The 13,427-nt window shown below is 33.9% G+C and overlaps 1 protein-coding gene across 2 annotated transcripts in view; it reads right to left on the bottom strand.

Annotated features, from left to right (window-relative positions):
* Positions 1-13,427, bottom strand: part of Orc4 (origin recognition complex subunit 4) — a 38,526-nt gene that overhangs the window by 2,062 nt on the left and 23,037 nt on the right. For both annotated transcript variants that reach the window (XM_028769240.1, XM_028769241.1), the window contains 5 exons: positions 10,809-10,982; positions 5,301-5,387; positions 2,348-2,456; positions 1,573-1,668; positions 1,420-1,487 (listed from right to left, as the gene is read on the bottom strand). In XM_028769240.1, the coding sequence (XP_028625073.1) occupies positions 1,420-1,487; positions 1,573-1,668; positions 2,348-2,456; positions 5,301-5,387; positions 10,809-10,982 (534 nt within the window). The remainder of the gene's footprint in view (positions 1-1,419; positions 1,488-1,572; positions 1,669-2,347; positions 2,457-5,300; positions 5,388-10,808; positions 10,983-13,427) is intronic.

The raw sequence follows: 13,427 nt of genomic DNA, 5'->3' as shown, positions 1-13,427 counted from the left end.
GCTCATCATGTAAGCAAAGTACCCTGTAAGATGGCAAAGACTTGGGGGTCGGACAGAGGACTATGTTTATATAACCCCCAGTTTCCTTAGTTACCTTAATGGATCTCTTCATTGTCTGGTTCCCCTTAATCTACAACTCATGCATCACTTGATAATTGTTTAAGTATGTTACTAAGGCAAGAAGAAATACTACACTCTGATGAAATACTAAAGCAATGACACACTGAAGTAGATTCTTGAGCATTCTTACAGTTCCCTGTGAAAAGTATCACTGGAATATAGTCTGTTTATCATAAAAATTCTTATTGGAAGAAAAAAGCTTATACACCATTCATTTTGAAAAATGAGAAAATATCAAATTCTTCAGGTGCAGCTGAACAAAATTGAAAACGTATTTCCAAGATGCAAAATATACCCTATTTTAAAACATACAAATGAGCTTCTAAAAATTATTCCTAAACACTCTAAGGTGCCCTTTTCAAAATTGCAACAACCAGACTGGTGGTTAAGGGAAGAATCTACCCTCAGGACTCTATGACTGCTGTGGCTTGAACAGGCAAGACTGCTCACTTTTAAAAAACGCTACAGAAAATGAAATTCTCACTATGTTCTCTATGGAATACCAAAGGATCAAGCTTCTATTGCTTAAAACAAAACAAACAAATTTTCTCCCATATTGAACTCAGAACCACACTGTCTCAACAGCACTGGACAAAGACAACCTCAAACTGTGTGGCTCTGTGTTTACATTTTTATTTAATTTTCATGAAATAAATGTAAGCTTAAAATGCTTAGACTAATTTACTTAGAAAAATGAATATAGTTGGTATAATTTTAAAATGTAAATCTTTTTTAGCTATTTAATGAGTTTAAAAGAATAAATTTCTAAGGAATATGCATTAAATTGGAATCTGCCATAACTATTTATAAATATATCAAAATTTGAAGACACAAAAGAAATAGTTCAGGAAATATTTTTATCATAAACTTGGAAATAGTTTTCATCAATTGGGTTATACTGTTACAAGTTTTGACCTTTATTTCCTATGCCTATTAGGAAATGTAAGAATATATAGTGTGATTTACATTTTCTTTGTAGTGGAGGAGTGTATTTTCGGATATCATTTTAAGTTGTAAACTGATGTCTTACCCTAAATAAAACTTAACATCTTGTAACTGCCAACTTGTGGATTGGAGAAGGTTAGTTCCTTTTCAGTAGGCAAATGCTAAGAACAGACAGCAGAGGGCAATATATCTTCACAAACTGTAAAACAGGCTATCTACAGAATTATTGAAGTATTTCATTTTTACAAAATTTTGCTAAAAATATTCCTATAATACCTAAGTGTTCAAAGAGTTATAAAGTGAATAAAAAAAATCAATGGAATTGATAAAAAATACAAGCCAATCGAACCATACCTTCATGACCACAGGTTTCTCAAAGTTATAAACAGAATGGGCCTTTCTTTGAATGAATTTCTGAAATTCTGCAGAGTAAGCAATGAGAATATTAGTACTTTCAAATAAGGAATAGGCAAGAAATCAAGAAGAAAATGATGAACTTCATCTCACCATTATACACCATTTGAAAATTAAAGGGTTCCTCTTCATATATGTCATTTAAATGTTTCATTGCAATTATGAGACAGATTTCCAAGACTGACAGACCTAGAATTAAAGGGAGATGGACTCTTGAGTTGCAGCCAAGGGATCATGCCATTAAATTAACTGCTGTCCAGGAAACAATGCAAGGTACTCAAAGGGTAGAGCGTGTCAGGATTTCTCTGTATTTAAAGGTATTTCAACAAGTAAGTCATCTAACTTCCAGGACTTTAAGGCTTTTTTTTTTTTTGTGGGGGTGGGATGATCTACAACATAGAGATTTTTCTGAACTTAAAGGGATGCGCTATAAATATAAAAGGTTTGATACTATATGGCCCACAACAAATGGCAGATATGATTATCATGTAATTTCAAGTATCATAGGCCTTTGGGAGGCATTTATTCAGAGAAGTTCTGGAAATTAATCTAAAATATATCTTACATTTCAAAACGGATAGTGAACCCAAATGGGTGAGTACCAACAAATAGAATAGCACTTAGGGTAAGCAAAGAGAACATCAACAATAGTCCTACCTGGGATTCCCATTGGGATGCAGAACACAAGGTCTCTTTCACTTTAGTAAGAGTGATAACATACTTTATACAGTACCAATTAAAAGTTGTATATAAAGCATTCTGTATTCAAAGCTCCATGCTCAATACTAATTACAACCTCAGAAAACATCTAAATCTAAAGTTTTAAAATCAAAGGATCAAAAGAAAGATTAACAAAGTAGTTTCTCACCATGTACAATATTCGCTTTAGAATCCAAGCTACACAAATGCTGTGCCTCCATCAGATCTGCTGGAGTCATAAATGGGTGTGATACAGTTACTCGACTTAAAGCAAGCATCTAAAGAAAGGTGTATTTTAAAAAGTACTTATTTACTTGAATATTCTGGAGATACTTTAGAACAATTTTTAAAAATATTTTATAGTTTATTCTTGTAAGATAGAAACTAGAGAAATAACCTTAAACTTTGCTTCATGAAAACATAGCAACAATTCAGTTCAGATGCTGCTCTCTCTGCTACTTTGCATTTGAATCATATTTATTACTCTCCAAAAGAAAAAACATTTTTAAAAAGTCCAATAAGAAGAAAACTGAAAGGAAGACTACTAATCAAATACTATCACAAACCTTAGAAGAACACCTGTGTTTTATACAAATTTTTACAAATAATATGTAAAAGTAAGTTCAGCTTAGAAGTTACTAATTCTGAAAATAATTATAAACTTAGAGATAACTAACCTCTTCATTTAGTTCTTCTTAAGCAAGCACCGCCTTCTAGGACTAAGTTTACCCCTCAATTCATGATTCGTATTTGGAATACCAGAATTTAGAGTTTGTAGATGTAGCAGATATGTACAATGTAGTAATATATACATACAGACGTACGTTCAGGTTAAATGTTACGACAAGAGGCTGGAAATCCCTGAAGTTCATTCTTCTACAAGTTAGAACTCAGACCATTTGTGGTTCTTTTGTTTTCTATTTTTTCTATTCATTATAAGATATTTCTTACATTAAAAAAAATCAAACAGAATAATATATATGATATCCCTTACTTTTACATTTTATAAAATATACCTGCTATAGAGCTGTGGGCACTGTTCTTGATTATACTGCACCCTTTGCCACATATAACAGTCAAGAATATCTTTATATTAATGTATTCTTATAAGCTTTAAACTTTATTCTGTATTACTAGATAACACAATTATTTTTAAAGCCTTCTATATCCAATGCAATTGCAATCTAGTTTTAAAACTTTGAATGAAAATTATGAGAATTAATTCACATCGAGATTTCAATTCTAGTTCACTCATTTTCTATTGTACTCCTTTGTAATTACCCACATTTCCTAATTTCCTGTTGATAAACATATGCCATTTTCATTTTGTGTAATGATAAGCAAGACTGCAGTAAAAAAAAAATATCATATATGTTGCTTTATGCATCTTTATATATGTGTGGAAAATTTTTAATCTAAAGATTCTAAAGATTCTTAATCCACAACTTCATTATAGCCAAGTTGCTAAAAATGATATTATATTTTTGATGGGTACAAGGGAATTAAACTAACAAGATAAGAAACTTATTTGAAGAAACACAACATTTGTTAGTAAAAGCAGATGTGGGGAATAAGAATCAGTGAAGATTAACATGGTAGAAACGTATGATGCATGCCATAAGCTTAAACAGTCTAAAGCTCAGACTAAGCTTTGCCTTGTACCTGCTATGAAAGAAATGTTTAGCTCAGGGGTTAAAATTTTTTTTTTAAAGAAATACCAAAGAATAAAGGTTTCCCTTTAGAATTATGATTATTATAAAATAGCTAGATATTATGTAGAAAAGTAACCAGTTACAAAGCAGGTGTGCTACTTAACAAATTGTCACTATTACTTGTTCCTATTATTTAAAAAGGAACAGAAACAAAAGGACCAAGAAATACTTTCTCCCTGAAAGGCTTGTGGTATAATTTTTCTAAAAATACTAGACTAATTTCAAACATTATTAATGAATGAAGTACATTACAATTCACATAAAAGTATTTGATTAATACTGACATTATTTAAACACCCAGACATGACTCACTCCCTTCACCAGGTGATAAATAAAAGCAAAATAAACAAAACCATGTAAACAAATCACATTAAAAGAAGCGAATATAATCTAACATGTCAATCATTAAAGAAAAATTGTATGATCATATCCACTGATCTAGCATCTGACAAAAATGTAAGATAGGTTTGTAATAAACTCAACAAATCAAGCATAACAAAGAAGTTGAAAATGAGCATGTATAAAAAACCTTACAGCTAAAATTTATACCCTACTAAAACAGTGAGTATCTTCCTCTTAAAACTGGCAACTAGGAAAAATGTCTACTCTCAATACTCTGAGCCAACATGTCATGGCAGTATGTAAGAAAGAGAAGAGAAGGGAAGAGGAGGGGAGGGGAGGGGAAGGAAGGGAGAGGGGAGGGGAGATAAGAAAAAAGAAAAGAAAAAAGGACTACAAAGGGAACAATAAAACACACCTATTGGAAGATAATCTGAGTATGTCTGAGTAGGAAATTCCAAAGAAACTATTTTTAAAAGTCTTGAGAGTTCAGCAAAACTGAATGCAGAACATAAAATTAACATACAAAATCCAATCACACCTTTGTTTGGTAAAAATAAAAATGCTAATCCTGAAACTTAAAAATTATCATTTACAATGAACTGCTTCAAAGGGAAATGGGATGCTTAAGTATGATACACTTAAAATACGTACTGGATCCGTGTTAGAGAAGAATATCAATGGAAATAGCCAAGCAAGAACCAATGAGTAAACTATGTATTATATTTAAATATCACCATAACTAATGTAAAGATGTGAAGTTTGTAATGTAAAGACGCATTTCCCCCCAAATGCATCTTTAAGTTTAAAGATTTCAAATCAAGATATAAGCAGTACTTTTGACTTACATACTATTGGTAGAAATGTAGAAATAGTCTAGCTATTATTGAAAACGGAAGGCACTTCAAAATATTAAAAATACAGATTATACATGTATGAATGTATCAAAACATGTTAGTTCATTAATATGTATAGTTTTTATATGTAAAATAGCTATAATACGTATTTATACATAATATATATAATAATTATTTGCATAGATCAGGTAAAAATATATTTAAAAATACAAACCAATAGCATATGTAATGACTGCAAGTTTTTGTTGACACTGAAATGTTTCTGTAGAACTTCAAGTACAGTTGAATCTTCAGAGAGACACTAAAAAAAAAAACCCAAAAATCAATGAAAGTATAGCTTGACCCCAAATTTCCAATCTAATAGGTAGAAACTATATAGTCAAACTAGTGAGACAGATGAACAGAATGTAGCACAAATCAAAGCAGAGAAAAGAAGTTCTAATACTTGAGAAAACCAGTGGAGTCAGAAAGAATGTAGTGGGGAAATTATGAAAAGCTTTAAGAACATGAGCTGAAACAAATCATGTCACAGTGATAACAAAAAGGAGTCATCATGTACTTTAAGCACAGCCACTTGCAAAAGGATAGGACAGGAAAAAAAAAGAAAACCTAACTGGAGCCAATTACAACTGTGGTGAGAATTTAGACATTTACAGAAGACTTGCTTGATGAAGCTTTCATTGAAAAGGAAAAAAAAAAAAAGACTGGGGGGTGGGGGTAGGGGGTGGGGCCGGGCAGAGTGCCTGTGCAGAGTAAGCTATGGTCAAGAAGTTATAAAGTGGTAGACAGAAAAAGGAGCAATCAAAAAAGACACACTAAAGCCTGGAAGAATGTATAAGAGACCATGGCAATCTAGAAAACAGCCGTATAGGTTAAAAATTCCTAACAATAAAGCAGCTTATGGGAGTGTTTATTTTGGCCCTACTTTTGAAGGGTATAATCCAACATGGAGGGGAAGGCACCCTCACAGGAGCTTGAAGCAGCATGTGCCAGTGTATAAGCACTGTATCAGGGAGGAGGCGATGACTAATGTTAGTTCTTAGCTCATGTTTTCCTTTCCATTCAGTATGGAACTTTAGCACATGAAATGGTGACACCCACATTCAGGACAATTATGGAAATACCCTCATGGATTTATGTAGAAGCATGGTTCCATGGCAATCTAAACTAGTCACACTGACATGAAAATTAACCATCACACAAGCAAAGAAGCTTCAAGATGGAAGTGATGATCAATGATACAATACAAAGTACGTTGTAAAACTAAACTTGAGATACATTAAGATGCCAATGGATACAGAAACAAGGGATCAGTTTTAAAGAATTGGGATTTTAACAGAAGGTAAATACAGATGAAAAGAGTGAATTTAACAAAGCAAGCAAAGATGCAACAGCACATGGCATAATTTTTCAAATGTCCACTGCTTGGTATAAAGGTTCCTTTTCCTTAAACTAGTTGAAATAAAAACAGCAACAAAATGACCAGCATGGCAAGCCATGTCCAGGGGAGCAGTAGTGTGCAAGTATTATGAACTAGAGTTAAGATTCTCCACAGGAGGCACATGCCTAGTACTGTAAATATGGCCAAACCTATGACTAGAAAGCTCTACTCGACTATTCTACTATATGGACACTGTATCAAACTGCCCTCTAAATTCCTACCTGGTACAGTGCTCAGACCTCTTTTTAAAGTTTATTTAGCAGATAGTAGTTAATGGAGAAACTCACAACTGGTCAAAGTGCAGAGTGTAAGTGACTGATTAGTATTTGGCCAGAAATGGGGCATCTATATATTAAAACTCTTTCCCAAAGTTCTGAGTGAGATCATCTCAGAAGACAGGTGGAAAGATTCTAAGAGCCAAAGGGCAAGGAAGAGCAGAGTAGAAATGCCATATTCATTAACTCATGGCAGTTGTGGTTATCCAGACAATATCAAGCCTGTTAGCACTATAGCACAATATGGGAAGGGGTTCATGAGGCCCCAGTGTTGGCTGAGGGGCTAGGACAGTTGACAGGTTCTAGGAGAGGTAGTGAGTTGTTCCTGGCAGGCTGGGCAGTCTCCAGCAGATGGTCCCACAACCGAATATGTGGGTAGCACAACTAGGACAGGTGAGTTGTAAAAGAAACAAGATCAAAAAACAAAAACCATACGATTGAAGGATATTGTATGATATCTTTAAAAAATTATCAAAGACCATTAACAAATCCCAACAAACATAAAAATGAACTAAACCTCCATAAACAATGACAAAAAGGAAAAAAAAAAAGCCCAGGAAAACAAAATGTTTTTATTCCTACTAGAGCTTAACACCAGGGCTTGATTCTTTCACCTCAGAAATATCTAAATTTAGGGAGTAAGCTTTTGTCTCTTGAAACGAAATTTTACATTTTCAGCAAATATATTTTCTACTTTAATATAATTTTCAATAGCTTTTAAAGGGCTTGTTGAAACTACAGGTTAATCTTAAACACGTAAGCAAGTAAACAAACCAACAAAAAGTGCACTACAACATCAGCAATGGCATAGAGGCTAGCTCCCCAAACCCCCTTCACCACAAACTCACCCATAAGGGAAAAAGTCTCTGGCTATGTTACTGACAGTCTTTTTAAATATATTTAAAAAACACAGCCATGCAAGGCAACACAAGATGAATGTCTTAAGAAAAGAAATTAAGAGCTGCATGCCCTAATAGTGCTAGCTCTCCTTTGATCACTAAAGCTACAAGACTGCCACAAGGAAGGAAATCATCACCTTCCATGTACCATTTAAGTTAAGGGGCTATAAAGTCTGGTAAAACAAGAAAACTAAAAGCAGGTAGTCAGGGAATCACACCTAGGGTAACAAGAAAACCCGCAGTTGTACCTACGTAGCTTAGTACCCTGCTTGGATGCAGATGGGCAAGAAGGAACCAAGAAGACTGCCTCTGTATCTTGAAAAGGGTGTTTCCCAATGGACATATGCTTTTCTGCAGCTAAACATCCTTGAAATTAAAAGTAGTTCTTACCACTAAAAATGAAATTTTATACTTTCGAAATTAAAAGTAGTTCTTCATATCAGAAACTAAGGTCTCAGGGAACTTTTACATACTAAGGAAGGACTTGCATCCTCAAAAAACTTGGCATGTGGTTGTTTCTAAAGGCTCACAGGAAATAAGAACCTAAAGAGACACCTGGTTCACCATGATTTTCCAGGAGGAAGACAGTAATGCTACCTCATGATCATGCCATCCATAAATAGTCACAAAACCTGAAAGGACTCAATGAGTTGCTGCTACCTCATTCTTTTTGAAACATCATGTCCCAGTCTCTATAGACTGGACTACTTCGCTAAATACATGTCTTCTTAAGCTGTATATGTCTTGGTTAAATTCTTTACTGTGAGAAGCTTAAGACCAATCAGATAGACACCTGATAACAAAACTATAGCTGAGCCACCCTATCATCAAATAGTATATACTTTTTAATTCATCTAGACTAAAGACTCACTAGTGCTTAAACAGAAATCTTGATCATTCTTTATTTCTATTCATTACTGCATCTATAGGAGAACTGAATCAAGGAAATACCTCAAACAAAACGAAGGGAAATCTGTTCTCTGATATGAGAAGTTAAGGTAATTTGCATACAGTATTTTGCATGTAATACCAATGTACATTTCTATATATCTTTGGATTATATATATTACCTAACACAAAGTAAATGTATGTAAATGGCTTTTTGTGTAGATTAGTAATTTTGCCAACTAGATACAAACTAAAGTCCAGTGGGAAAACAGGCTCTCAACTAAGTAACTACATCAAATCAAATCAAATCTGTCAGAATGTCTATGGGTGCATTTTTTTGATTAATGATTGAAGTGGGAGGGCCTAAACCACTGTGGGTTGAACCATGTCTGAGCAGGTAGTCCTGTGTTGTATAATAAAGTAAACTGAAAAAGCTAGTAAAAAACATTCTTTCATAGCTTTCACTTCACTTCCTGCCTTCAGGTTCCTGTCTTGGCTTCCCAATGATGGACTCTAACCTGTAAGCCATGTAAACCCTCATCATCTCAAGTTGGTTTTGGTCTTAGTGTTTTATTATAACAGATCTAGGTCATTATTATACTGAATTAAGGGAATAACAAATAAAAACCTATATATGTACAGTACAAGTGTCATTATTTTCATTTGTGGCTGCACCTCACAATGTAGGGCTCATGGGTTTAATATATATATAGTTATAGAGACTCACAATATAACATATATTGATGATGGCCTTGGCTGTAAAGTCACCATAGGAAAATAGAGTAAATAGGCACGGAAATAGTAAAATCAATGGGAAAGCAGACATTTAAATGCAAAGGAAGAAATGCATTAAATCTCTCAAAAACATGACAGAATAAGACGATTAATTAGCTGAAGAGCTATATAAAGGGAATGAAGGCCAGGAGGGCACTGAGAAGTAAAGTGGCCAGAGACCAAGAAAAAGAACAATGTAAAATAGCAATTACAAGAACATGCTCCAAAGATATCTTGAATAAGACATAGTGTCAGAGAAAACTTGCCTAGTTAACAATCTCCTGAGTCCTATGAAAGATTAGTCTGGTGGAAGGGAAGACTCAAACTAATTATTCTTAAAATTAAGAATATTATACATCTTAATATACAATCTATTGGAGTATATACAATAGTTGTGATGGATAATATTGACTGTTGACTTGTTAATGAGAAATTATCTAGATTAGGATAGACTCTGGTACATTCCTGAAAAGGATTATCTAGATTAGTTAGTTTAATGAGGTGGAACTTTTGTGATGGTCTGAATAAGAATGGTTCTTATAGGCTCATATATTTGATTGTTTAATCATCAAGAAGTGGAACTGTTTGAAAGGATTAGAAGGATTAGGAGCTGTGGCCTTGTTGGAGGAAGTGTGTCACTGGGAGTGAGTGGGCTGTGAGGTTTCACAAGCCCCTGACAGGCTCAGTCTCTCTCGGCCTCTGCTTGTGGATCAGGATGTGGCTCACAGCTACTTCTCTAGCACCATACATGCTTGTGTCCATACTCCCTGCTGTAATGATAATAAAATACTCCTCTGAAACAGTAATATAGCTTCCAATTAAATAGTTTCTTTGAAAAAGTTGACTTGGTCATGGTGTCTCTTCACATCAATATAACAGTGACTAATACAATACATACAAATAGATATTCCTATGTATGTTTTACAGCAATAATTATAGGTAGGGAATTATAAATCAGAACAAAGTTAAACATAGAAAGAAATCATATCTAACCATTGAACCTGTGTAAAACAAAATTTAGTTTGCAAGTAAGGTATGGTTGTCTGGTTGCCTAGTATACATAAGAGAGGCACCACAGCCTAAACAGTCTCTTAATAAACTAATGCTGATAGTCAATAATCAGCTAATAAACAAAAGTCATTTATAGATCTGAAAATAAAAACATATATAGAACTAAGTATGAAATATCAATATGGTTTCTTGCCAAAATATAGAAAATTTAAGCTATGCAAATTTACTAAAAATTTATCCAAAATGTAAACCAGGTATAGATAAAAACTTCAATTACTGACAAGAGTTTTAAGGTTTAACCTGAAGTTCTTCTGAAGAGATATTTTAGGAGACAAAATATTCTATTATTCTTAAATAAGAAAAAGTTTGTAATTTGTGTTCCCTTAGTAACATGTAAAGATATACATTGCTTTGTGATTTTGTTTTCAACTTACATGAGCATTCTCATTCCATCTCTCAGCAAAAACCTTATCTGGGAATTCTGCAGGTAGAGATAATTGTTCTTTAAATATTTTCAAATATTGTGGAAAATCAAAAGAATTCATTAAATGTATCTGCCGGTGAGAGAATCTTGACTTCACTCTCTTTTCTAAGAGTTCCAAAATATCCTTGAAAACAAAAATGAAATCCATATAAAATGCATGTTGAAAAAAAATGCTGTTAGAGAAGAAGCTGACTACAGCTTGTAACTAGTAACATTTATAATCTACAAGAGTATTTTAATTGGAGGGGAACTGAATCAGTGGTTCTCAAGCTTACAAATGCTGTGACCCTTTAATATAGTTCCTCATGTTGTGATGAAACCCCAACCATAAAATTATTTTCGTTACTACTTCCTAACTGTAATTTTGCTACTGTTATGAATTATAATACAAGTATCTGATATGCAGGATGGTCTCAGGTTACCACTTTGATCCCTGTGGAAGTGCTGTTCAACCCCTAAACGGGTTGTCACCCACAAACTGATAACTACTGAACTAAATAATTCCTAGGCACCAGTATCTCGTAACTGCGTTCTAGCCCCATTATCATGTGCTAACATTCCCAAACCTACTAAGGACATTCAAACAGTTACTGTTTCTAAACAGAGACGGTCAGTGACATTAAGCACACTAATATGGTATTCTGCATAGCCTATAAAAAAACAATCACATAAAAATCTGAGGTAACAAAATGCAATGAAACTTAATAGCATTAACAAAAATTCAGAGATCTTCATGATTTTTAAGAGCCTTAAGAAATACGATATATAACACAGCAAAATTCTATTCGCTGAACTACAAATAGTATTAAGCTAATTTGATCAGTGGAAGGAACCAGTACTGAGAACTGAATTCTCGTCCCTTCCAATAAGAACAAGTGCTCTTAATGGCTGAGTCATTTCTCCATCCAATTATTGTTTATTTTAAAGGTGTAAATACATGAAAATAAACTATGAGAAGTTCTCATCTTCTTAAAATAAACTGAAAAACATAATCATGAGATGAAACTATTATTGTTTTACCTCAAGATTTTATAGGAAAGACAGATACAGATTAGATCATTTTGTGATAACTACTAAAATTACAGAATAAATGCAGGAGAGCCAGCCTAATTATACTACTATCTCCAAGTATTGGTATTTTCTACAATAAAATTTTCTTTTCTAAAAAGATAGTGGCTCCAGAAAATGTATATTTTTACTTGAATCTTTATAATAAAAAACAAGCAAAAAGGTTAATAAGCCCTGATACGCATGAAAAATTTAAGTAATCATAGGTTATTTAGGAAGTGAAAGAGCAAAGACTTATAGTGGTGTGGATTCAAGAGAGGAAAACAAATTTTTCCTAAAATATTTTTAATAGTTTCATAGTGAACAACAGCTGAATTATAGTGATACGACTCAAAGATCTAAATTTTGTATACATGCTCATTTATTTTCTACTACAGAGAAGTTGTAAGCTACTAGTATAAATAAGTAGTGGAAAGGCAACTATTAATAAAGCAAACTCTAGGCAAAGATTAAGAAACTGTACTTGGGTCCTGGGAAGACTGCTACCTACGAGTGAAAAGGCCACTGAAGTCAAGGCTGAGGACTTGTATTCAATCCCTGGAACCTATACATTAGAAGGAGGGCGATCCAACTCCTCCAAGGTGTCATTGGGCAGTCACATGTCCATTACAGCATGTACCTTCCAAATCAAGAAGGAATTGCAAAGAAAAAAATCTTGCATCTGAGAATAGAGAAAAGAGGGAACATAGAAGCTGCTCTGGTGGTAGTCAGTAATGACAAAAGTTAAAAAACTACTTTTTACAAAGGAGGGTTTCTTGCTGACATAGCAACTGTTTATACCTATGCTTTGGTTTTTCTATATATACTTCCATAAATATATGAGCATGATTTGACATGATAGAACTACAGAATTAGAGACATATGCATAAGCTACTCATGAATGTTTGTATATGGAGTGTATATGTGAGACCAGAGGTTTAGACTGGGTATTATCCTCAATTGCTCTCCAGTTTAGTTTTTAAGACAGGGTTCCTCAGGGACAGCGATCCAGATCAGTAGGTAAGGGCACTTAATACCCAGGACTCACATGGTCAATTGAGAAAAGTGACTCCTACAAGTTACTCTGTTGTCCACATACATGCCATAGTACATGCATGTGGACATACCTATTACCTACACATACAAAAAAAGACAAACAGCAAGACTCTCATGAACCTGAGGCTTGCTTATTTAGCTAGATAGGCTAGCTAAGAAGGCAGAGACATTCTCCTGTTTCCACCTCCCCAGTGCTTGGTTTACAGTGACCTACATCTATGACTGCTGAAGTTTGAATTCAAATCTTCCATGTTATTTTCACCCAAAAGATTATTTTCTTATGTGTATGTGGTGGCACGCTTTACATATATATGGGTATGTATGTATGTGTGGAGGTCTGAGTTTGAACTCAAGAGTATTCATCATGGCTTTCCATCTTTCTTGTTCACTGAGGCAGTTTCTCAATTTAACCCACAAATCCACCAACTAGGCTAGTTTGGTCAGATAGCTTGCTCCAGAGATACAT

This window comes from Grammomys surdaster, unplaced genomic scaffold, assembly GCF_004785775.1.
Source record: "Grammomys surdaster isolate TR1022 unplaced genomic scaffold, NIH_TR_1.0 191, whole genome shotgun sequence".
Lineage (NCBI taxonomy): Eukaryota > Metazoa > Chordata > Mammalia > Rodentia > Muridae > Grammomys > Grammomys surdaster.
This window is presented reverse-complemented; position numbering and strand designations above follow the sequence as displayed.